This window comes from Aulostomus chinensis, chromosome 2, assembly GCF_037954235.1.
Source record: "Aulostomus chinensis isolate RoL2024-O1b breed Wild chromosome 2, RoL_Achi_v1.0, whole genome shotgun sequence".
NCBI classification, from domain to species: Eukaryota; Metazoa; Chordata; class Actinopteri; order Syngnathiformes; family Aulostomidae; genus Aulostomus; species Aulostomus chinensis.
Window position 1 is genome coordinate 17,761,569 of NC_141321.1, and position 22,845 is coordinate 17,784,413.

General features: G+C 42.4%; 1 protein-coding gene across 4 annotated transcripts in view; it reads right to left on the bottom strand.

Annotated features, from left to right (window-relative positions):
• acsf3 (acyl-CoA synthetase family member 3) overlaps positions 1 to 20,693 on the bottom strand; it is a 31,832-nt gene extending 11,139 nt beyond the window's left edge. Inside the window, exons 1-8 of one of the 4 annotated variants that reach the window (XM_086181814.1) lie at positions 20,600 to 20,693; positions 18,767 to 19,457; positions 15,493 to 15,648; positions 11,580 to 11,731; positions 10,152 to 10,297; positions 9,837 to 9,917; positions 5,847 to 5,944; positions 5,499 to 5,625 (exon numbers count right to left, since the gene is read on the bottom strand). In XM_086181814.1, coding sequence (XP_086037940.1) covers positions 5,499 to 5,625; positions 5,847 to 5,944; positions 9,837 to 9,917; positions 10,152 to 10,297; positions 11,580 to 11,731; positions 15,493 to 15,648; positions 18,767 to 19,435 — 1,429 coding nt within the window. In that variant the 5' untranslated portion in view covers positions 19,436 to 19,457; positions 20,600 to 20,693. Of the gene's footprint in view, positions 1 to 5,498; positions 5,626 to 5,846; positions 5,945 to 9,836; positions 9,918 to 10,151; positions 10,298 to 11,579; positions 11,732 to 15,492; positions 15,649 to 18,766; positions 19,522 to 20,519 lie in introns of all 4 variants that reach the window. The other 3 variants (XM_086181796.1, XM_086181805.1, XM_086181823.1) reach the window with 3 other exon arrangements.
• Between the last annotated feature and the right edge of the window lie 2,152 nt (positions 20,694 to 22,845).

The following is a 22,845-nucleotide window of genomic DNA, read 5'->3' on the forward strand; positions in this document are numbered from 1 at the left end:
ACACATAGAGACAGACAACCATTCACACTCACAGTCACACCTACAGTCAATTTAGAGTATCAATCAGCCTCGTCCCCTCTTGATGTCTTTGGACTGTGGGAGGAAGCTGGAGTACCAGAGAGAACCCACACAGGAACAGGGAGAACATGCAGACACAGAAAGATCCTGTGATGGAGCCGGGACTCAAACCTGGAACCTTCTTGCTGTGAGGCCACAGTGCTGACCACTGCACCACCGTGCCGCCCTCTCAGGAAAATATCAAGAGCAAAAACACTCCTACACTGACACGAGTAAATAACAAAAATAAACAGTTGCTACAGTGTTTTACTGTCATTTATGGTTGCCTTTGCCGGTACTCTGCACCTACTACGCGAGGGTGGAGCGAACGAACCGTCCATGGGTGTGTGTGTGTGTGTGTGCGTGTGTGTGCTGACACACACACCTAATGAAACTTCTGTTTCATTGGGATACAAAACTTGCAGTTTCTGTGCAAGTTGAGCCTTGGTTGTGTATTGAATGGTTCAGTTTTTCACAGATTGGTTCTGCATCCCAAAATCATGCACATGAAGAAACATTACAACTGAGGTCTGAGGATCATTTCCTGAAAAATGAATGTAAATGTAAAACAATGCCTCAGCTCACAATGACACAAAAAGTTAAAAAAAAAGAAAGAAAAGTAATTCCAGAACTGCCACAAATTGTAATGGCTTCTACGTTGGCTCATGTTTCACCCCTCCAATGAGTTCAATGAAAATCAGCCTAGTAGTTTTTGTGTAACCCTGCTGACAGACAAACCAAAGAGCAATGAAAACAGAACCTCCTTGACAGGGGTAAAGAGCAATAAAGAATCAATGTGCTCAGAGATGTTTGTGAAGATGAGTGGAATGAAAGAGCACTCAGGGGAAGAAGGTGACAGCGTTCCTATAGAGCTGCCACTCAACGAGCACAGATCCACTCGCACTCGAGAACACACCTCCGGCCATCTCAGAAGTTATTGATCTGAAGTCTGACACTCCTTTTCTTCTTATATTCCACTTTTCTTTGGCCATTTCTCATTTGACTCCCTTCCTTTGTTTGCCTGTCGGTGTCTTCTGAGACTTCATCTTGCACTGCCTCACAGTACAAACACGACTGTAATTGCTTTGAGTTCATCCTTTCAACTCCAAGCATTTCGGCTGCTTTATTCAATAAAATACAACGGTTCCTTTGGCTCAGAAAAGCTGCTAGAAAAATCTTATTTTGGGCAATAAACAACTGTATTGTAATGTGGATCAATTTAAGGTTGCAACTATGTTAAAGTTCAGTAAAGAAGAGCGTTTGTAAAAATCTAACTTTTGGGTTTCTGTGCAAACGAATCTGAAATGTCAACTGAATTTTTAGAAAGTTAGCAAAAGAAAATGTAAATGTATGCGTGTTTCTGCTGCTGTTGTGTTGTGACTGAGGATTTTGACTGTTGCACACCAATCACCTATGAACAGAGGTTTCAAGCCTCACATTCAAATTAATCACCCCCAGCTCGGAAAAAAACCCTCATGTCCCTTTAATTTCATTATGTGAGTTAAATGCTCAACTTAATGCGATTTCTATCTTCCATCAAGAAAATGGATGGATGGATGGTTGGATGGATGGATGGATGGATGGATTTGGTGTGTGGACAGAAAAGTACATATTAATGTGAAGAAATGAATGTTTTCTTTTTTGGTACCGCTAATTCATCAGAGCCTGGATACTTCAGTAAGTTACTTTTATTAAGCAATATGAATACAAATTAAACACATAAATTAAGATAAATCAAACAAATTAAATGAAAAATGTAAACCTATTAATACTGTTAATACTATATGTTACATTTGTTGTGCTTGATGGGAACTTTACTTGTCTGGAATTGTATTTTCAAATCTCTTTGACTTTGAGTCAATTGTCGTTTTTCTTTGATTTTATTTTTCCACTAAAATGTTGGTACTGTCATGTTGCTAATTTGATACATTGCACATAGACTTTCTTGCCCTTAGTAGAGTCTCTCAGGCAGCCAACGCGTTCTAGCTCCGATGCAACAATTGCCTGACTGATGGAAGGGTCGCAGCCTGAACATACACCGTGGCACTGAGCTGTTAAGCACTTCAGGTAGTGGGTGTTTGAGAGGTTTTACTTGCCTTTCTCTATTAAGCTTTGATTAAAAGTTGACATTTTGACAGAAAATACATCTTCAGAGCTCTTAAAAGCAGTGCAGTGCACAGCACCACTCAATTTCACTTCCTGACTTCAAGATGAAATTCTAGAGGATGTAGAAAAGGCGAGGAAGGAAAAAACAGGCTCAATAGGAAGGTGACTAGAGATCAGCCAAGAGTTTTGATTCAGAGATGGAAGTGCAAGGATCAAACAGTTTTGAAGAAAAAAAAGATAGAGTGTGAAATAAGGAGCAGGTGTGAGAGTAAAAGGATATGAGTGGGAGGTGGTAAGTGAAGGGGAGGGTTAAGTGCAAGAAGTCAGTCTCTATCTTCTCCTCCTCCTGTGTCCACACTTCAGCTGGTTACTTTAAAAACACATCTCCCTGAATCAACCTTTCCTTTATGTAAATCTAAAAAACAACAAAAAAAAACAAACAGGTTAGACGAACTAAGCTTTTTCTAAATGGGGATGGAAGCTGCCCACCGAGGGTGGAATGGTAACTCTGAGTCGCCTCTAACTTTCTCTGTGATTGCTCATTTAAAATATCAATACATCCAATTAGAGAGCAGAGCTGCTGTCATTAACCTAAAATAAAATAATGATCCTATCACCTCAGTGCAGCAGCTCTGGAGAGATCGCTGGCTCTTCACTCTGCTTTCCAACTAAAGCAACCGGAAAAGGTGTGAATGAGACGACCACATGACGACTCCATTTTCTACATTGTCTTGAGAGAGCTGGTGTGGACGTGGTTTGTGTTTGTGGGGAGGTTTTCAAAACACCTTTAATTCACGTCACACTGAATGGAAGTGAGTAGGAATCAGCAGGCTGCCAGGAAGGATTTTAGATGATTTCATTGATAAATAAATCAAACCACATTTCTTTCCAGAGGGTTACACTGACTTAGATAAAGTGCTGGAATATTTTCATGAATTTGAACTTTTTTCAAATGTATGCGTCTATCTGGTGACCTCTGAGGTTACAATGATAGGATCAATTTCCTGCCACATGCTGATATATATATATATAGATAGATAGATAGATAGATAGATAGATAGATAGATAGATAGATAGATAGATAGATAGATAGATAGATAGATAGATAGATAGATAGATAGATAGATAGATAGATAGATAGATAGAGAGAGAGAGAGAGAGAGAGAGAGAGAGAGAGAGAGAGAGAGAGAGAGAGAGAGAGGCTGATTGGTTGATCACTAATGAAACAAACTGAATTATGTTCTAAATGTATGAAAATAAGTAGCTGTATTTGATATTAGTGCATCCAGCGTAATGGAGGAATATGTAAGCAGCAGAGAGACTCACTGTGGTCACTTCCAGAGTAATTCATGAACGCATTTGCAATTGGATTTTTTTTGGAGGAGGTAGCAGGATGGATATCGATCGAAGTTAAAAACTGAAAGCAGTCTAAAAGTCCAAAAGTAAAATTCAACAGTCTAATCAGGGCTGTTCAATCCATCCATCCATCCTTCAGGCAAAAGGCAGGGTTCACCCTGGATAGGTCACCAGTCCATCGCATTCACAGACAGACAACCATTCACACTCACAGTCACACCTACGGTCAATTTAGAGTATCAATCAGCCTCGTCCCCTCTTGATGTCTTTGGACTGTGGGAGGAAGCTGGAGTACCAGAGAGAACCCACACAGGGAGAACATGGAGACTCACACAGAAAGATCCTGTGATGGAGCCGGGACTCGACCCCAGAACCTTCTAGCTGTGAGGCGACAGTGCTGACCACTGCACCACTGTGCCACCCCAACGTTTTTGTGTAATACCTAAAACATGTGTTTTTTTGTTTCTTTTAAGGAGTAAAATACACAGCCAGTGGACGATGACAGTCCCTGGACTCACCAATCTATCTCTGAAAGGGAATGGTCCTGTATGGTCCTGTACATTTGTCACTTATGCATGTATTCCACGCTGCCGAAGACGTAATGTGATCACCCGTGTGAGTTTGACTGTTCGACTGACGGTCCTTATATTTGGCCATCATTTGTATCAGTGATGCAACTGAGTGTGTTTCAGATTCACTGGTGTCTTGGGAATGCTTCAGCTGCCAGTCAGCTGGCATGATTGCAGAAGGGAGCAAAGAGGACTTTACTTTCAGAATCCGGGATGCCCAAAATAACTCCACCACATATGTCTTTGTGTGTGTTAAAGTGGGAGTCAGCAATCATAGGCAGGAGTGTGTGTGTGAGGAACATGCTTGTTGGTTTCCTATAGTCTTCGATAGATATGTGTGTGTGTGTGTGTGTGTGTGTGTGTGTGTGTGTGTGTGTGTGTGTGTGGCTTGAGGGACTGGTCTGTGGGGAGCTGATTGCGCGGGCTCTCATTATGTGGCCAGTGGCTGTAATGGAGTGTGACAGCAGCGTGCTGGGCTCTGGATCTCTGTCCTTCCAGCCTGCAAAGCCAATTAAACACACTCTGCCCTGCTCTCCCACTGCCTCTCACTGCTTCGCTCTCCATCACTTGCTCCTTCATTGCTGCTTCTCACCCCTCACCCCCTTTTACCTTTGTCCATCTCCAGTCTCTCTAGGGCATTGCAAGCTACTATTTGGTGCTGACTCTCTCCTCTAACCCCTCCATCACCACATCTCCAAGCTCAACTTCAAGCTCTTTGCTTCTGGCTCTAATTTCCTGTCATCTACATGACAATTCAAAGTTACAATTGCTTCTGCCCTCCCTCCCTCCCTCCAGCCACCCCATGTCAAAACCAGCGCCTGTCTCCTGGTGGCTTTGCAGTAAAGCGGGGCTCGTTTTGGGAGGGGGTGGGTAGATGGGGTGGAGGGGGCTGCAGGGATAGAGAGTCTCCGATGACAGCTTCCCTCTGTGTTACCCCATACACACTTACACAAGAGAGAGGGAGAGCGAAAGAGCAATACTTGGTTCCTGAAGACCCAGAGCAGTCACAACCACTTAGGAGGAAAAATGCCCTGCAGCACTGAAAACACACAGTCCATTTATCACTCGCTCATAGTCCCCCAAAATGTGCCCACATACACACAAAGTTGAGAACACACATTTGCAGTCTGTCAGTGTGTGTTTCGTGGACCGGACTCCTGGTTTTTAAGTGTTTAAATTCAAGCCCTGAAAGTGCAGTTGGCTCCAGAGATGAAAAATCACTTGACATCTTTCCTCCTCTTGTGAATCCCTCTGACATTACGACTCATGTAGATGCAATTAGTGTCAGAATTCCCTCTCTCCAAGGGAGCGTGTGTGTGTGTGTGTGTGTGTGTGTGTGTGTGTGTGTGTGTGTCAAGTGAAAAACAGAGGAAGGGCGAGAGAGGATGGGAGGCTTGGAGTGTTTGGTACCTGTTTTGAACCAGCCGTCATCTGTAAAAGAATTTCTGGTCTCTTCAGGTCTGTTCCAGTACTCCTTAAAAACAGATGGACCTCGAACCAAGAGCTCCCCTTCCTTCCCTGTCAGACCTGGATGTTCCTGTGAAAAAGGTTGATAAAATTAAACACAAGGTCTGAATAAATTACATTAAGATTAAACACGTCAAACTGAATCAAAACCTGAGGTACAATTCTGTTGTCCATAGCTAAATACAGAAAGTATTAATGTGTTTCCTTTCATATTCGGACGTAAATATGAGAAAAGCTGTTTCATGCATTAATTAATCAATTAATTGATGTATTTATTGACGCAATTTTTACCCGAGTCTCTCTGTGGCTTCCCTCTACAATTGTGGTATAGCTTGCGTTATTCATGACGATCCGAACTTCCACACCAGGGAGTGGCCTCCCGACAGCCCCTGTTAAAGCATCAACACACACACGCACGCACACACACACACACCCTTTTTCAGATGTTTACCACTTACAATGGCAATAAAGTGAAGTGAAGTGATGGAGTGATCATCCTCATCAAGCTTTTGTGAAAGGTTTCTCCCACAGTGGGAGCGCTCTCTTCCAGGATGGTATTAACCTCCATATATACGGTGCAAGCGGTCACTAAATGGTTTGCTGAGCCCGTAAAACACTGCAAACCGAATGTCATTTGTCTCCGTCAGCGCAAGTCAACAACACCGGACAATTGTGGGGATTTCAGAAGCTTTGTCCGACGCGGCAGTTTGAGTTGATGGCATCACCCTGGAAAACAGGCTTATTTTTTTTAATGAGTAAAACATTCACGCAAGGGATCTATGACATCCCTAGTCCTCAGAAACACTCCTACATAACTAGTCACTTAAAAACAACCTCTACTTTGCTCTTTCAGGGAAAAAAAAAGAAAAAAGAAAAAGCCAAGAAGGAACCCTGGTGTTCAGTCTTTCAGCTTTTGCTACTGCTGGGTGCTTGACAAAGGCTTTTTATTACAAGAAAATGGTAAGACTGCGCAATTTCAATGTAGGTGTCAAAAACTGCAGTAATATTTAACTGCAACAACTTATAAGAAATGTGTTAAATCCTAACATTTACTGACATTAACCAACAATCTCCATCTGTGTGTTTATGACCTTCTGTAATTATATCAGAGTCCACACAGAGGTTACTGGTTCAATCCCCCAGCTCCTGAGAGACTGTGTTGAAGTGTCTTTGAGCAATAAACCTCTAATTGCTCCTGATGAGCTTGTTGTCCCTTGCTACCACTAAGGTAGAGAAGGTGCGATATAAAATGACGCCCATTCACACATCTACGTGGGCTGTTTAGAGAAATAGGTCTTTTGTTTCTGTGTGCTTGTTTGGCTTCAGGCTATTATGCCATTTCACAGACCACCGATATCCCAATGCAGAGCAGGTCCCGATTAAAGAGTGATTCCCTAACTCAGTATTGATCTGACCCACTCTGGTTCTGATTGGCAATGTCTGTCACACATCCCCCTTCACTTGTTCAGCAGGGAAAACCAACTGAGCACAAATTAGATTGCTTTTCAGTCCAAAAGCTGGATAACAACCAAAGGCTTTGAAAAGCTGAATCTGGCCATCTTATAATGATCCCTGCACCCTGATCTGACAGTGTAAACAGGATTATGTTAAGGTAATGTGGCAGCACCCGTCCAGCCCAACACCAACAATATCAATATTCCCTTGATGTCATTGTCTTTCACACGCCTGGGATTCACATTTATAATTAGGGGTTTACGGTGTTGCCTCGACATCCCATCCTCTTTTGTAACTGAAATGGGGTATGTCTTCTGAACCATTTGGTATTTTACCTCATTTGGCAGCAGTTTAAACGGACTTGTCTCCTTCAGTTGTTATAGAAAATCGACTGGTTAGAGACCTAAAGCACAGTGTGGATAAAAATGCAGGAAATGCTGGTATGTCCAATAAGAGCTGAGCAACTTATCAATTAATACAGATACACAAATTAATCGTCAAAACCAAGTTCTATAAAGCAAATAGTAAGTCCGATATTTCTAAAAAAGAAATGTGTAAAGTCAAGTTACCACGCAGGTTCCATTTCATGAACATTAACATTCATCATTTTTTTGGTGATATCTTTTTCCATCCCCAACACTTAAAACATAAACAGCTGAGAAAACCTAAAATTTCAGGGCGACTTATTGTGTTAGTTTTTTTTAAACTCCAACTTCATCACATTGGGAGAAAATCACCAAAATGTGACAACTAATTATCAACTCACCTTTGATTTATAAAGAGTGGTTTTGAGAGGTGGCACGGTGGTGCAGTGGTTAGCACTGTCACCTCACAGCAAGAAGGTTCTGGGTTTGAGTCCCAGCTGTGGGACACAGTGTGACTGTGAGTGTGAATGGTTGTCTGTCTCTATGTGTTGGCCCTGTGATGGACTGGTGACCCGTCCAGGGTGAACCCTGCCTCTCCCCTGAAGGCTGCTGGGATAGGCTCCAGCCCCCCCGCAACCCATAATCAGGATGAGAGGAAGAAAATGGATGGATGGAGTTTGGAATTACCAATAGTTACAATTCAACCCATAATATTCTTCTTCTTCTTTTTTGTTTTTTGAAATCACCCAGCCCTACATCCCATGTCTTGCTCAAGGATAGTTCAGCAGTTTGGTTGATAATATGAAGACTGTCAGCCAGCAGTAGAAACTGGTATCTTAAAGTAATTTAAAAAAAGGTTAAATGTAAAATCTACATCAATGCAACATTATGTAACGTTAAATGTAAAAAGCTGAGAGCTGAGAACAGGAAACAAAGGCAGCTGGTCTACAAAGTGAAAGTTTTTTCAATTTTCATTGTAAAAGTTCAATAACTGAATGTTTGTTTTGCAATTGCTTTTCAATTCAAGAAAGAAAAACGAAAGACACGGCGCTCATTTAAGCATATGTTCAGCTAAAAAGGAAAAGCATAAAAGAAAACAGTTGAATCTCAGTGAGTGACATTCTCCATTATACCATGAGAACACCTTTGGAAGAATTATTCCTGGTATATGAACCTTCAAGCTTTTATAAACTATTCTATTTTAACTGTGTAGTAATTTAGAAAGAAACTAAATAAAAAGCAGCAGCAGGGGGACATGATACTAAGATGGAAAGAATGAGGATGAACTCATCTCACATATTTACATCTCAACAAGGACAGTATGACCTAGAAAGCCAGACTGCTGTTAATCTGGAGTGTTCCAAAACTGTAAACTACACAACAAAATTAGGCCAGCTAGATGCCCTACTTACAGTAGAAAATGATAAATCAAATTGCTGTCAATAATGTGAATTAAGAGCTGAGTTGTCTGCTGCTTAGCTGCCAGAGGACAGAGAGAAACGATGGTCAGTGTGAGAGAAGGAGAGCGTGACTTCCCTCCGCTACTCTTCTGAGTGTGTTTCCTGTGGTTGCTATTGATCCATTTTAACCTACTTAAAGACAAGACAGGAACACCCCGACTCAAACAGGCACAAATTCATGCCTGCATACACTCCCACTTCTACCACAAACGTCTTTGTGCTGCGATGGAAACATCAATAGAACCACAGACCTCTTGAAGCCGTTCCTAATAATCACCTGAGAGAAATCAAACAGTCTGTTCACTTTACGCCAGACATTACCTGACAAACACAAAACAATACTTAAACAAAACAGCAGACAGAATAAGCTAATTAGCGCTTCTTGTGTGAGGGAGACTTAGATGGGGTACAGGAAGGGAAAAAGAAAGGAGCAGGGGGAGGAAAGAGGAAGACACATGAACAGAGCTCAGAGAAAATGAGAAGAAACATCCACTAGCGGTCTGACCTCATTTACAAACCTTGTTTTTGTTTCTGCATGTATGAGGGAGATGTTGTTGGGATTTAATTGACATCGCACCAGAGACAACGGCTGATCAAAACATATGAAGATGAAGTGCTAAATTAAACACATTGAAAAACATTTGAGAAATAGAAATGTGGCAGCATCTCTTCTGTAAACATGAGCAATAATCATAGCGTATATGACAGCATTTGCCTTTTCACCTCTTTGGTACACTTTTAGCCATACCAATGTTAAAATATGATGTAGCATGCAGCATATACAGTATATCTGCAACAAAGTGAAATACAATAATCAAACAACATCCTTGAAACAAAAGCTTTGGCGCCATTTAACCTCAGCTTTGGTAACTGATGAGTGGAAGATGTTGAATATGTCGTCCAAAAATGTTGGCTTCATTTATTTCTGGTGATCTTTCGTCTTTGTCTTTTGTTCTTGTTTTGCCACCTGAGGTCTTATATCATTACTGTTATATTGTTACCTGGCAATGTCGTGCTACAACGTTGAAGAACAAGTCCCTCAAACCGCAGATGACAGCTTGGTAGCATGAATAGTAGTACAACTATGAGGAAGAAGTCAAGTTGAAAAGAAGGGAAATTACTTCTACTGGGACTGAACACATTAAAAGAAAGACCTCCAAAACACAACTCACTTTTGTATTAAGTTTCATGCGATCTTTCCGACATAAAAGGAGTGAGTGTGTGTGTGTGTGTGTGTGTGTGTGTGTGTGTGTGTGTGTGTGTGTGTGTGTGTGAGTGTGTGTGTGTGTGTGTTCCAGTCAGTCAATCAGATGTACCTGGGATACGCCGGCCCCTAAGAGGGTTGGACAAGGCCATGCCGATCTCAGTCATGCCATAGCGTTCCAGCAGCGTGTGTCCTGTAATCTCCTTCCACTGTTGCAGAGTGGGCAGGGGGAGAGCAGATGAGCCCGAAACCATGAGCCTGTAGAGAGGCTGGTGGTGAGAGAACTACTCAGGGGCTCAGTGTCTCAGCTAGAACTGAGGGCACATTATCTGCTGCATTGTCAGATATTTATTCATAATGGAAGCAATTAGCATGATATGTAGTGCTACAGGTGAATAAACTTCTTTATTATTTAAAGAACAATCAACAAATACTTTTTGCAGAATGAAGTAGTAGAAAATGTTGGCAAAATGGAGCAAGCACAATAGATCAGAATTGTATGTTTCCACTCAAATATTTACGTGGGTGTTTTCGCTGGACGTAATTGGGCGCTGTAAAAATGTACTGAAATTTGACGGCAATGTTTACTTTCAATTCTCGATCAAAGTTTGGACTCCAATGCTCACAAAACAGGGTCGGGTGTCTGTATTAGTGCAAACGTTACCTTTTTATGGTGATTTTAATATGTTTTGGTACGAAATCGGGACATTTAAATTTTGCGACCACAGCGGAATCAAAGTTGAATAGTGTCGCGTAGACTTCTTCTATACGGCATTGTTTGTAGTCTTTGGAAAGGGGAGAAGCTACTGAATCGATCGACACCTACCATTCCAAGAACTACAAATCCCAGCTACGTAAAACTTCGAGCGTAAAACCTGCGCAAACTATGCGCTCTCGCCGTCTTTTACACACAGCGCCCCACAGACGAAGGCAGACCGCTGAACAAAAGCCGAAAGCTCCAATAGTTATTAGTAGACAACTAAAATTATAATTTATTGTAATTTGGAGCCCGTTTTCATCAGAGGTAGAAAATAATCCCTTTGGCACAATTTGAAAACTGAGTTCTCGCCAGGGTGTATCCTTACAAAATCCTTGATGTAGGCTTCACCGTTCGCCCAAATTCTATCAACTTTGGTAAATTTGTGGTCAAGGAGTGGATGAAGCTAATCAGTGGTGTCTGGGTGCATGAAATCATTGCTGGCATAGTGTTTTCCTCTGTCGAAAAAAAAATATTTTGGCGAGAGTAAAAAAACGTAATTTTTCCTCTGGTTTATTCCAATGTACTCAGGCTTAATGACAGATACAAGACTTCTGACACTTGGAACACATTCTCTGAAGTCCCTAGATGTCCAAGAACATGCATATAACCTTTAGTAAAGTGTAGTAATTACACATTTACTATGGGTATGTCTTTTTAGGCGTTTTTTTCCTGAAAATATGCTGTGAGTGGAAGAGGTTAATATGTCACCAGTCCCCATGTGCACAACTTGCATCTACACACACGGAGGAAGCCGTCCTCCGTTGGTCCGAAAGCCCATACCTGATCCGCTCTTTGCAAACTGCTCTGATGAAGTTCTTGACACGAGGCTGTGTGAGGTGCTGATCATAGTGCTGGATCAGTTTGGAGTAGATGGTCGGCACGGCCATGAACACATTCACCATCAGAGAAATGGAGCTCAACATCTCCCACACCTGGGACAGCGAGGGAGACAAAGAGGGAGATGAGTGAGGAGGGCAGGAGGAAGACAGAGATAAGGGAAGGTTGATGGACAGTACCAATAGAAATAGAAACGATTACATCCACATTCAATCTATTAGGGTGTGTGGTATGAAAAAGTGCCATTTAGTTTCTTTTATTTGATGTAAATGGCAGAGGAATTTCCAGGAAGCAGCCTCATATTAAACCTGTCAACACAACAGCAAAACAAGAAAAGGAAGAAAAAAAAGGGGGGAGATTTGAAAAGGTCAGGGGAGGAAAACAGTTGACTGCTGAAGGGCACAACTGAAACACTGGCTAGTTAAAGGGGCTTCTACACGGCCGCAGCTGACAAATGTGCTTCCTGACTGTTTCAGCGAGAAAAATGGTGTCCTCTCCTGCATGAAGACACAGGCGCTAATGGACATAAACATGAATCCTGAACTACATGCACATATAAAAATACTGCTCAAATAACACAAACTCTTGTTCAAGGACAAAGTCATTTTACACACTCCGCCCCATCTCATCCCTCTAAACACACACACACACACACACACACACACACACACACACACACACACACACACACACACACACACACGGTATTAGGAGGAGATGGGACAAGAGCATGAATTAAGTGAAGGTGAACGACAGCTCCTCTAACTCTCTTCTCACCCCCCTGGGACACAAATGCTCCTCCCCTCTCAGTCTACTTATCCTCAGTTCTTCCATGTTCGTTCTACCTCGATTTACCAAGTGCTTCTTTTTCATACTCTACTTTCTTCTCTGACCCCACATCTTCCCTTCATCTTTCTTCTTACGCTGTCCTCTTCTCTCCCTATCTCATATTCACTTACCTTCCTTCTCCGTTTTGCAATTTCTTGCTCTGCTGAACACACACACACGTGTGCGCACACACACACACACATCTAGACAGACACACACAGAAAAATGCAGTCTTTACCCTCATTCTTCTCACTTAAAAAACATCCTTGGTAATGTGGCAGCAATTTCTCAACTTCCCTCCACTTCTCCTTTCACCCCATCGTCGACTTCTTTATCTACCAACATCCCAATGCATCTTACAAACATATTTAAATATACCGACAAATACAGCTGATGCTCTTGAGATTATTCACCTCTCTAATCAGGTCCCTCTTCCACTGTTTCTTATTATTCTTTTGCGTTAATGCTACAGTCTATCTAAACAGATGGGTGTGCCTGCTACCTGCCCATGCATGCATGTGCACGCACACACGCACGCACGCACGCACGCACGCACGCACACACACACACACACACACACACAAAACAGAACAGGGTGCAGAGGGAGGATTATTAACTGACTGAGCTGTGACCATTCAGGGTGGTGTCTATCAAGTGCAGTGGAGCGCTTCCATCCAGTTCACTATGGAAGGGAGAGGAAGGCAATTTATGTCCATCAAAGAGCTGGCCTCCACCTAAGGGACAGGATGTGGTGAGAACCCAGAGCCACGGCCGGCATCCTAAACAACTTGGGGAGTCAAGCACTCAAGGTGGGACTATGGTACAACTGCTGGTCTGGACAATGAACTTCAACATTTTATGGAACATAGTTTATGCCAAGGGTGTTTTCACACCTTCAGTTTGTTGTCTCTGATCTGAATCACTTCATGAGTTTGTAAATTGAGGGTGTTCTCTGTTTGATACAGGTTATTGTTCCACATAGAAAAATCCAAGCAAAACCAAAAGCATCACTACAAAACATGTGGAAACATTTACTTTGTTGACTGATGTGATGTGTCAGAGGCAAGGGAGTGAATCCAGGAAGAAAGTCAAGTGTTCAGACCATTTTTGTACTACTTTTTTATATCCTCTACTTTATTTTTCTTCTATGCAAACTCCTGAAGTTAAGATGCTCTGATACTCCAAAAATGCAAAATACACATGGTTAAAGGAGTCGTTTAGGCTCAGACCTAAAGACCACACTGATAGTCAGGTCAAGTCACACCACACAAACAAAAGGTTCCAGAGAAATTCTGGAACCAGACCAGGAGCCCTCAGGAAGTTGTCTCGGTCCGGTTGTTTGGGTGCACAATGGAGTGGGATTGCTGCTTTTCACACCTGCCCAAACAAACATCACCTAAAGAGAATTGAACTGATATTTCCTGATTTAACTCATTGTTTGGAAATACAAACAGGTTTTAAAGAAGGAAACCTGTCCATATTCCTAATAGTAAGGAATCAAATAAGAACTGCTGGAATATTAATGTATTAATTAAATGTCCTTACATTAATGCTGTACAGGGTGGCAGGGAGAAGTGACAACAACATGCAAATCAGCCAAAGGACAGAACCTTCAGAAGTGAAGTGACGGCGATAACCACAGAACCACCACATTCACTAAATGTTTGATTATCTGTACCAGACTGTACCCCCCCCCCCCCCCCCCCCCAAATTCTCGATGTGAGCATTTGTTGCTTTGTTTGGTATTAAATTACAGTTGACTGAAACTGTGTAGAATATCATGATGGACGTTTTATTAACCAAACAGTTGGCGGATTAACTGATCATGAAATAAATCACTGGCTGCAGCCTTTGACGTGTTATCCCTCCCTCTCGGTTATTCTCTCAATACTGATGCCTGGGATGTATGTTCAATATGTCAATGTGTTAATAAATTATGTTCCTGTGTCGTCACTGGAACAGCTGCTGTGATGACACAGGCTAACTGAGATTCAAAACAAGACCCAGTGTTAGCTGCCTCTATCAGTCTATACCCAACAGCCTGCTGAAAACAGACAGTTGTGATATACTGGATCACAATTCCTGCGCTTCCATTTTTTTTCCAATATCTCCAAGCAAAATCAAACACACACACACACACACACACACACACACACACACACACACACACACACACGCACACACACTCAAAAAATCAATGGCTGTCTCTGCTGCCTAGGTTACCCTTCAGAAATCTCAGGGGATAGAAGAGACGGACTATCGATCATTTCATCAATGTACTGTAACTTCAGGAGAAAGAGAATAAAGGCTTTTTTTCTGAGGCTGAGAGAATGGGTTTGGTACACAAGGTCAGGGATAACAGTTGAATACTGATAGTTATGAGTGTGTAGCAATGCCCCCACTGACAGATACAAATGTCCTTCAGAGGTCTTTCCCTCTGTGTTCACTGCCATTAAGCTCGCCAGGTCCTGACAGACAAAAAAACACAAACATTGGAGAACAGTTACATCTTCACTCCCATGTTCCCAAGCCCCCCGCACACACGCAAACGTCTTCTTCCCCTCCCTTCCCAGGGCCAAACAAGCACGATCATTCTTCAATGTCAGCTCATCGATTGATCCGCTGCTTAAGCTCCTACCGTGAGTCGGCATTGGTCAGATACAAAGCCACACAGGGCAATTCATCACTGAGCCCCAAACACTTAGTTTGACAGTCGGGGATGGGGGGGGCAGGTACTGAGAGAAGTAGAAAGGGGAGAGGAGATGAGGCAAGGAGAGAGAGGAGGGAGAATAAAAGTAGAAGGGGGAGATAAAGGTGTGGGCTTACAGACAGAAGAAGTGATGTGGAAGGAACTGAAGATCTTTTCTAACCCTGCTGCTCCATCAGTGCTTCTACATGTCAGATCCTTCTTTATCTCACTGTCAATGCCTGTCAAGGCTGACGGCTGTGAAACTGCTGCTTTAGTTTGAGAAGGTAATGAACACAATGAAACATGTAGCAAGAGACAGAAGAAAAGTGGCGTCTTCACCTTATTAGGCTCAAATTCAGGCAGCATAATGCAGGTGGCGCCCACCCAGAGAGGACACAGAAGCTTGTTTACGATGCCATGAACATGGTGAAGAGGCAGCGTGTGGAGGATGATGTCATCTTTGGACCACGCCCACTCCAAAACAAGACATTGCACCTGAGGGGGAGGGGAGAGGAGGGGAGGAGGGGAAAGAGTCAGCATGTCATACAAGTCACCTTAAATCAGCTTCCCATGTTGCAGACATTTACACTGAGGAAGACAAATTAATAGCAGCTCAATTTAGTTATTTTGAGGCCACAAGAAATAACTCATTCTCTCCATTTAATTATTTTGAGATCTCAAAATATAACTTGATCCCATAATTCATTGAAATTACGGCCATAAGATATACCCTGTTCCCAGTTTATCTATTTTGAGGTCGCAAGATATGATTTGTTCTCTCAATTAAGCTGATTTGAGGCCATGTCTTTTTGCCTCAAAATGGCTGAAAGCACTATCGTTTTTGTCTTGTCCTCTCTATCTACTCTAGGCTCCCCAGTTGAAAAAAAAAATTCCAACACCAACAACAAAAACATTAACCATGAATCTTGGAACAGAGATGAATACCAGTGAAATTTCTCCTGGGCACACATGTGACATACACTGCCTTTTTGCAAAGAATGTAGTTTGCTTCCTAACCCACTGAATTTGGTTTTGTTTCTTGCTTTTGCAAGAGCAACTTTTGACAATGAACTACAGACACTTGAGAACTAGAGAGCGCTGCCAGAGCACATAGTTCTACCAAGGCGAACCTTCAGCCAGGTGGTAACTTTTGTGCTCATGAATATTTCAGCAATGGCGAATCAGTCCATCTGTCAGTCAGCAGCCGATATCAACACTAGCATTCACCTTCCACAGCCAAATACCACCTTTGGGATGCCCATTTAAATCTTAGTGAGTAAAACAAGTAAATACAACTTAATTAAAAGATGACGTGTATCTCAGAGGAGAGTTTGTTTCATATTGTCCATGTTTGTGCAAACCTGCAATGATGATTGATGCTTTCTTATTAATGAACACTGAAATTTCCACTGTGTGCCTCTGAATGTAAATCCTAAAATCATTGAACAGACAGTTGGTAATTGCTGACACACTTGCCGGAACACGCATGCAGTGATCATGTCTGCTCCAAGAGTCTGTCTTTGAAATCCCACCACCAACCCACGAGGCCATGTAGGTCAGCGTGGGCCTTTTGTTACAGATGTCACAGCAGAATCTGAATCCATTCAGCCCTCATCTGGCACTGTTCATGCTGCTGGCATGTTTAAACGTCGCGCAAAAACACTGAGAAAAGCACACCTTGATCATTAGGTGAGGGAATTAGTATGAAAGGTTGATTTTTTTCCAGTCCTGAAGGAGAAAGTACGGCATCGATGTTGTGTGTGTGTGTGTGTGTGTGTGTGTGTGTGTGTGTGTGTGTGTATTTGAGTGCGTCTGTATGTATAGGCGCTGTCAGGCATTTCAGGATCTAAATAATCCAAGAAACATTCTGTTAAAAATGATAGTGTGGTCTCATCTTAAATCCAAGTGTAATGTATATTTGGGAGCAATACATTTTATTTATTTTCTTCTCTACCGCCATCACTCACATTGAAGTGACAGTGGAGCTTTCCGACAACCTGAAGTTGTTGCCTTCCAGGAAAACAGACAGACTCATTTCATCACTCACTCACTCACTCACTCACTCACTACCTTCAGTCAAACAAATGAAGCTGTGCCTTCATTCAGAGTGATTTAATTTTCCACACTAATGGACATGTAGGTCAATTTGGATTGAAAATATACTTCAGAATCTCAGGGAGATCTTTAATGGCATAAATTAATGATAATTTAGAGAGATAGACAGGAACAAAAGAGGAATTATGCTAATGAGAGTGTCAGATATTGATGTCTGTGTGTGTGTGTGTGTGTGTGTGTGTGTGTGTGTGTGTGTGTGTGTGTGTGGGTACCACAGATGATACACACTCCTTCTCACAAATATTCCTACAATTTAATGTGCTAATATTTGAGAAGTTTGTGAAAATCTGCCTCATTCCTTTAAATCTCCTGCCTCTACTGAGTTTTTGGGGTTAAACTCAAGTGAGCAAGGAGCAGAATTGGGTTTGAGGGACTTGAGATTTGGTGGAATGTTCAAAAACATTCTTTGGATAAAACCTGGGTAGCAAGGTGGTGCAGTGGTCAGCACTGTCGCCTCAGAGCAAGAAGATTCTGGGTCTGTCGCCCAGCTCAGGCACGGGATCTTTCTGCGCGAGTCTGCATGTTCTCCCTGTTCCTGTATGGGTTCTCTCTGGTACTCCAGCTTCCTCCCACAGTCCAAAGACATCAAGAGGGGACGAGGCTGATTGATACTCTAAATTGACCGTAGGTGTGAGTGTGAGTGTGAATGGTTGTCTGTCTCTATGTGTTGGTCCTGTGATGGACTGGTGACCTGTCCAGGGTGAACCCCGCCTCTCACCTGAAGGCTTCTGGGATAGGCTCCAGCCCCTCGCGACACTTAACAGGACAAGCAGTATAAAATGGATGGATGGATATAACCTTGCTATCATTTACTGCCATTTATCCAAGAAAATGTTGACTGTTTCTAAATTCTGTACTTTTTCAAACAACAAAAGCCATTAACCAGAACGAAAGTGTTGGTATTTATTTCTACTCAACATACTACTACTACTTCCATGGTTGTCTTTTTTTCCCATTATAAATAGATGAGGGAGGGAAGTTCGTTGGTAATTCTGACCAGCCATCACAAAGCAAATATGTACGTAAACAAGTTTGCCACAATTCCCTCAACTGAGATTATCTCAGATGTAGATTTGATCATCTCAGAAACATTTGAAAAAAGACAGATTTTGAGTCTTAGAGATGCAGAAACTATAGTTCATGCATTTATACCTTGCACCTTGAATATTTGTACAGCTTTTGCACAGACACTGAGAAGACCTCGTCAGCCAGGACTTTAACTAGGATAAGCAGGTGTGCTCACATTGCACCCAGCCTCACTGCAGTGACTGCCTGTTTGTTTTAGGATTGATTTTAAGATCTTAATAATAACTTTGAAGGCTCTTCAGGACCCGGCTCCAGACTGTATAGACCTTTTAATCCCCAATGAACCTGTGTGTTGTCAGAGATCTCCTATCTGTCACAGAGTCACAAATATAAACCAAAGGTGACACGTCCTTTGCTAAATACCATTAGCTTCAGCTTGTGTCACTGTAACTATATTTTAAAACATATTTACCATGGCTTGGATGCTACTGTGCGTATGCAGGACTCCCTTGGGTTTCCCTGTGGTGCCGCTGGTGTAGATGATCATAGCTGGTTGCTCAGCCCAGTCAGTGACGGGTTCCTCTGCTTTCTGGGTCGTTTCTCTGGTTAAAGCGCCAAGGTTGGTTGTTGGGGGGAGTGTCAAGCACGGCAGACCAAGCCTCTGTGCTAGAGGCTCCAGGGTTGTAGAAAAGGGGTGTCCTGCCACCAGCAGTGCACTCTGGGAATCAGAGATAATGTACTCCAGTTCAGACAGTGGGTGTTTTCTGTAAAGTGGCACCGCCGTCCCTCCACTCATCCATGCTGCCCACTGTGCCACTGTGTAGGACGCATCATTAGCACACAGGAAGGAGATTCGTTTTCCTTCCAGACCCCCAAAGTCACAGTTGAGTGCCGTGCTGATTTCAACAGCGAGGCCCACGCTGCTGTTGTACAGCTGCTCATAGCTGTGGTGGCCACTAGTGTCTATTATAGCGACCTTATTTCCAAACTCTGGAGCTCGCACAAACACCGGCTTCTTGTTTATCCTTGACAATGGGTCTGTAGTCCATATGTGAACTTTACTCCCAACTACACTTCCCAGAAGTCTTGGGGTGGTGCACTTCAGAGAGAGGCGAGCAGCAGCAGCAAGTCCTGGGACCATGGTTGGGATACAGCTGTTCAACCTGTCCAGAACATCATGGCGGTTCCATCGTCAGTCTGTCACGTTCCCTCAGATCATAAGGCCATCTATTATTTGACCAGGAAACACAATCTGAGTTGGGCTTATCTTTCCACATGCAGTCATTAACAATTTTTTAAAGGATTAACAATGGTTTAATTTTGCTTAAACTCATCTATACTAAATAAATTAGGTACTGTAATGAGCTGTGAGGATGGAACCTCATGAGACAGAGACCTGAATTATAAGGCAAACACTGTTCCACTTTCCTCCAACAATCCTCAGAATAAACCATTTACTAATATTTCACCTTAGCCACAAACACTCACTGACCCCATTACTCTCTCTGCCAGTTACAGCCATGGTACAATGGCAGTGTAAAATAACTACCACAGTGTTTTCTAATACATGACAACAAAAATCAGAAAATGCAAACATTTACAACACATTAATGTTTAACAATGTCACTCTCATGAACTCTGAACATGAACACTCCCATGAGTCTTTGCGCTACCTAGTGCACAAGCAATTGCTACAGTATTATTTTAGTATTGCCCTCAGGATTTCTTGGGAGTAGTATTGAAAAGTGCTACCAAAAACAGATGAATGGCACTATTAACTATTTGTGTAGTTTGCTTGGGAATAACTTATTGTATGATATTACCAGCATATTTATTTTAATATCTATTATTTTACTACTTTCCTTTATATTCATTTTTGTCATGTTGAGTTCTATTGATTCTGAATGTTCAATAAATTAAAAGTTTAACCCCTGAGTTAAGGCAAAAGCAGGGATTGCTCGCAGAGAGAAAGGCTGCACTTATCAGTAATTACATAACGACGTGTAGAGTCGAGTAAAATAGGCATTTTTGAACATGACGGTGGTAACGGAGTAACGCTTTTATATACGCTTGGTGACCTTGACGAATTTGGTCCACATAACGTCACATTTACATTACGAGAGGGACTGACGGCAGAGAACTGTTATGACATTTGACAATATTTCGGTTACTCGTGGTCACACACCGAAGTCAACATTAGACACATTTAAGAGACACTTAATCACCTTTCCACTAACAGAGTTATTCTCCTATCGAAAAATTGACGTTGTCTGGTCACGTCATCCTGTATTCTTTTTTGTCTTACCTAAATGAGAAGCCGGCACCACTTCCAGTGAAGGACGGTGCAACGCCTTATTCGTCCGGACTGAAGCAAACATCAATAAGTGGTTCCTGCCGTGTCGGTACACAAAAGCATTCCGACATCAACAGTGTGGCGACATTATTGATGCGCTGAAATGAGAAACATTGTTTTTGGTCCAATAGCATCCTGTTTTGTTATTCTATATGCATTGCTGTCACCAAATCTTTCTATTATATATACAACTACTGAATTCCACACTGATATTAGAATGATTAGTCTCTGTATCTTTTGCATGTTAAAATGTAATATTTTGTTCCTATTTTGACATTTCCTTACATTTCTTTGTAACTCATACATGATTTATTTGCTTTAAAAATGCTCTATTTTTTAATATCCCCTTTCTACTGTAAAAAAAAAAAGAAATTTGCCTTCCGTGGGACTAATAAAGATTATGCTATCATAAGAAATAATTGGTTATAATTCCTTGCAAATACATAAGCAAATGCAGATTTCAACATGTATTTTTTCACATGAGGTACACTGATATGATATTTATTGGTGGTTGTCAGCAGGTTTCATTCTCATTATTGAGGACCTGCAAATCCAAAGCAAAATCAGTTCATCAGAAAAGGGATACAGGAAGTGTGAGTGCAGCATATATGCAGCCATACACAGAGCTGTGGCTGGCTTCAGATCACATGCCAGTCCCACCACTCAGTGTGCCAACTAGCTTGGCTGGCTTTAGCATCATAGCACATTCAGCCGCCAGCTGGCAGTCGTGGGCCTCAGATAAGAGAATGGTACAGATATGGCACACGTTCAAAAAGTTTTCACTTCCCTCCCCAAACCCCCTATTCTGCAAACGAGGATGGCATGTTCCTAATGAAACTGGAGCCTTTGTTTTAGAGAACTCCCCTCCACTCTCAGGAATAGTATCGTCAAAGAGCACTCGTTCCCATTAGTGGGGAAAACAATATTGAAGGGGATGCTATGTTACCCCAGCAGCAATGTCATTTCCAGAGGCATTTATGTGTAGCCTTTTGATGGACGTACCACATTTTCTCAGGATACAACCTTATATGATCGAATGTTGTCTCTGATGAAATGAAATCAGACGGAGACGACTCACGTTTTTGGATTTATTTCCTGGAAGTTGGCCATGTTTTCGATGTGGAACTGGAATCGTAGCTATTCAGAGGCTTATTTACTGCTACGGGAGGAATGCAGGGAAGGATGAAGAATGAAGGATAATGAAGGGCATCATGTATATGTATTTGTCACAAGTGCGAGGAGACTTGGCTATAGGGAGGTGTTATGGTAAAGGACATGGCTAAAACATCATTATACTGAGAACCAGTCCGCAAAAGATCGCAGTCTGCTGCAATGGCCTGCTGCCAGCACATCATTCAGCAAAGACCATCTGAAACAATCTTGCTACTGATGGGCAGGACGGCCGCAGCAGGTGCCAACTTCCATCTTGGCAAAGGACTGCATCGGAGGAAAAGCGAAAGAGCGGACCCCCCACAGATCTGTGTGAGAGGCTGAGATGCTACCACAAACCATGGGGAGTACCCGAGCATGTGTCAGGTTGGCATCAGTGTGAGAATGTCTTGGCAAGCTCTCTGTTCTCTCCCCTCCCACCTCGGCTCACACACAAACACACTGTTGCCCTGCTTGGAACACATGGTACATCAGCAGCGGCATCTGGCCACGTTGACTCCTGGCAGCTGCGCTTCGTCTTCGCCAGTTGGGAGTCTTGGCACCGCCACTTCATCAACTACCTGTGGCTCCTCCTGGGTAAGAAGGCGAGCGATGAATTATTCCAAGGCTGCAGCTGCAAACTTGACTTTCATCCAAGAGATTCACTGTTAACATATGACTGCCTCACAGAGCACATGCCATCCACATACTAATGCATGGGTGACAACATGGTGTGTCACCTGATGGTGTGGTTCATTTGAGGTGAGAGATGAAGGATACACTACCACTTGTTTTTCCCACTTCAAAGATATGAGGACCAGGAGGAACATCACATGGACAAGTAGAATCTCTTTGCTTCAAAGCAAGAAAAAGTATTGATTAATATCCCCTAATGTGCATGAATTCAAAAAAGCACAAAGGGGGCAAAAACATAACACAATATTCAGATCAATGACATATTTTGTGCTCCTCATTAACTTCAGCCTGTTTCTTCGCATTGGGAAATGGTGCTGAAATATCGAATCAAAAGGAAGCTGAGGATTATACTG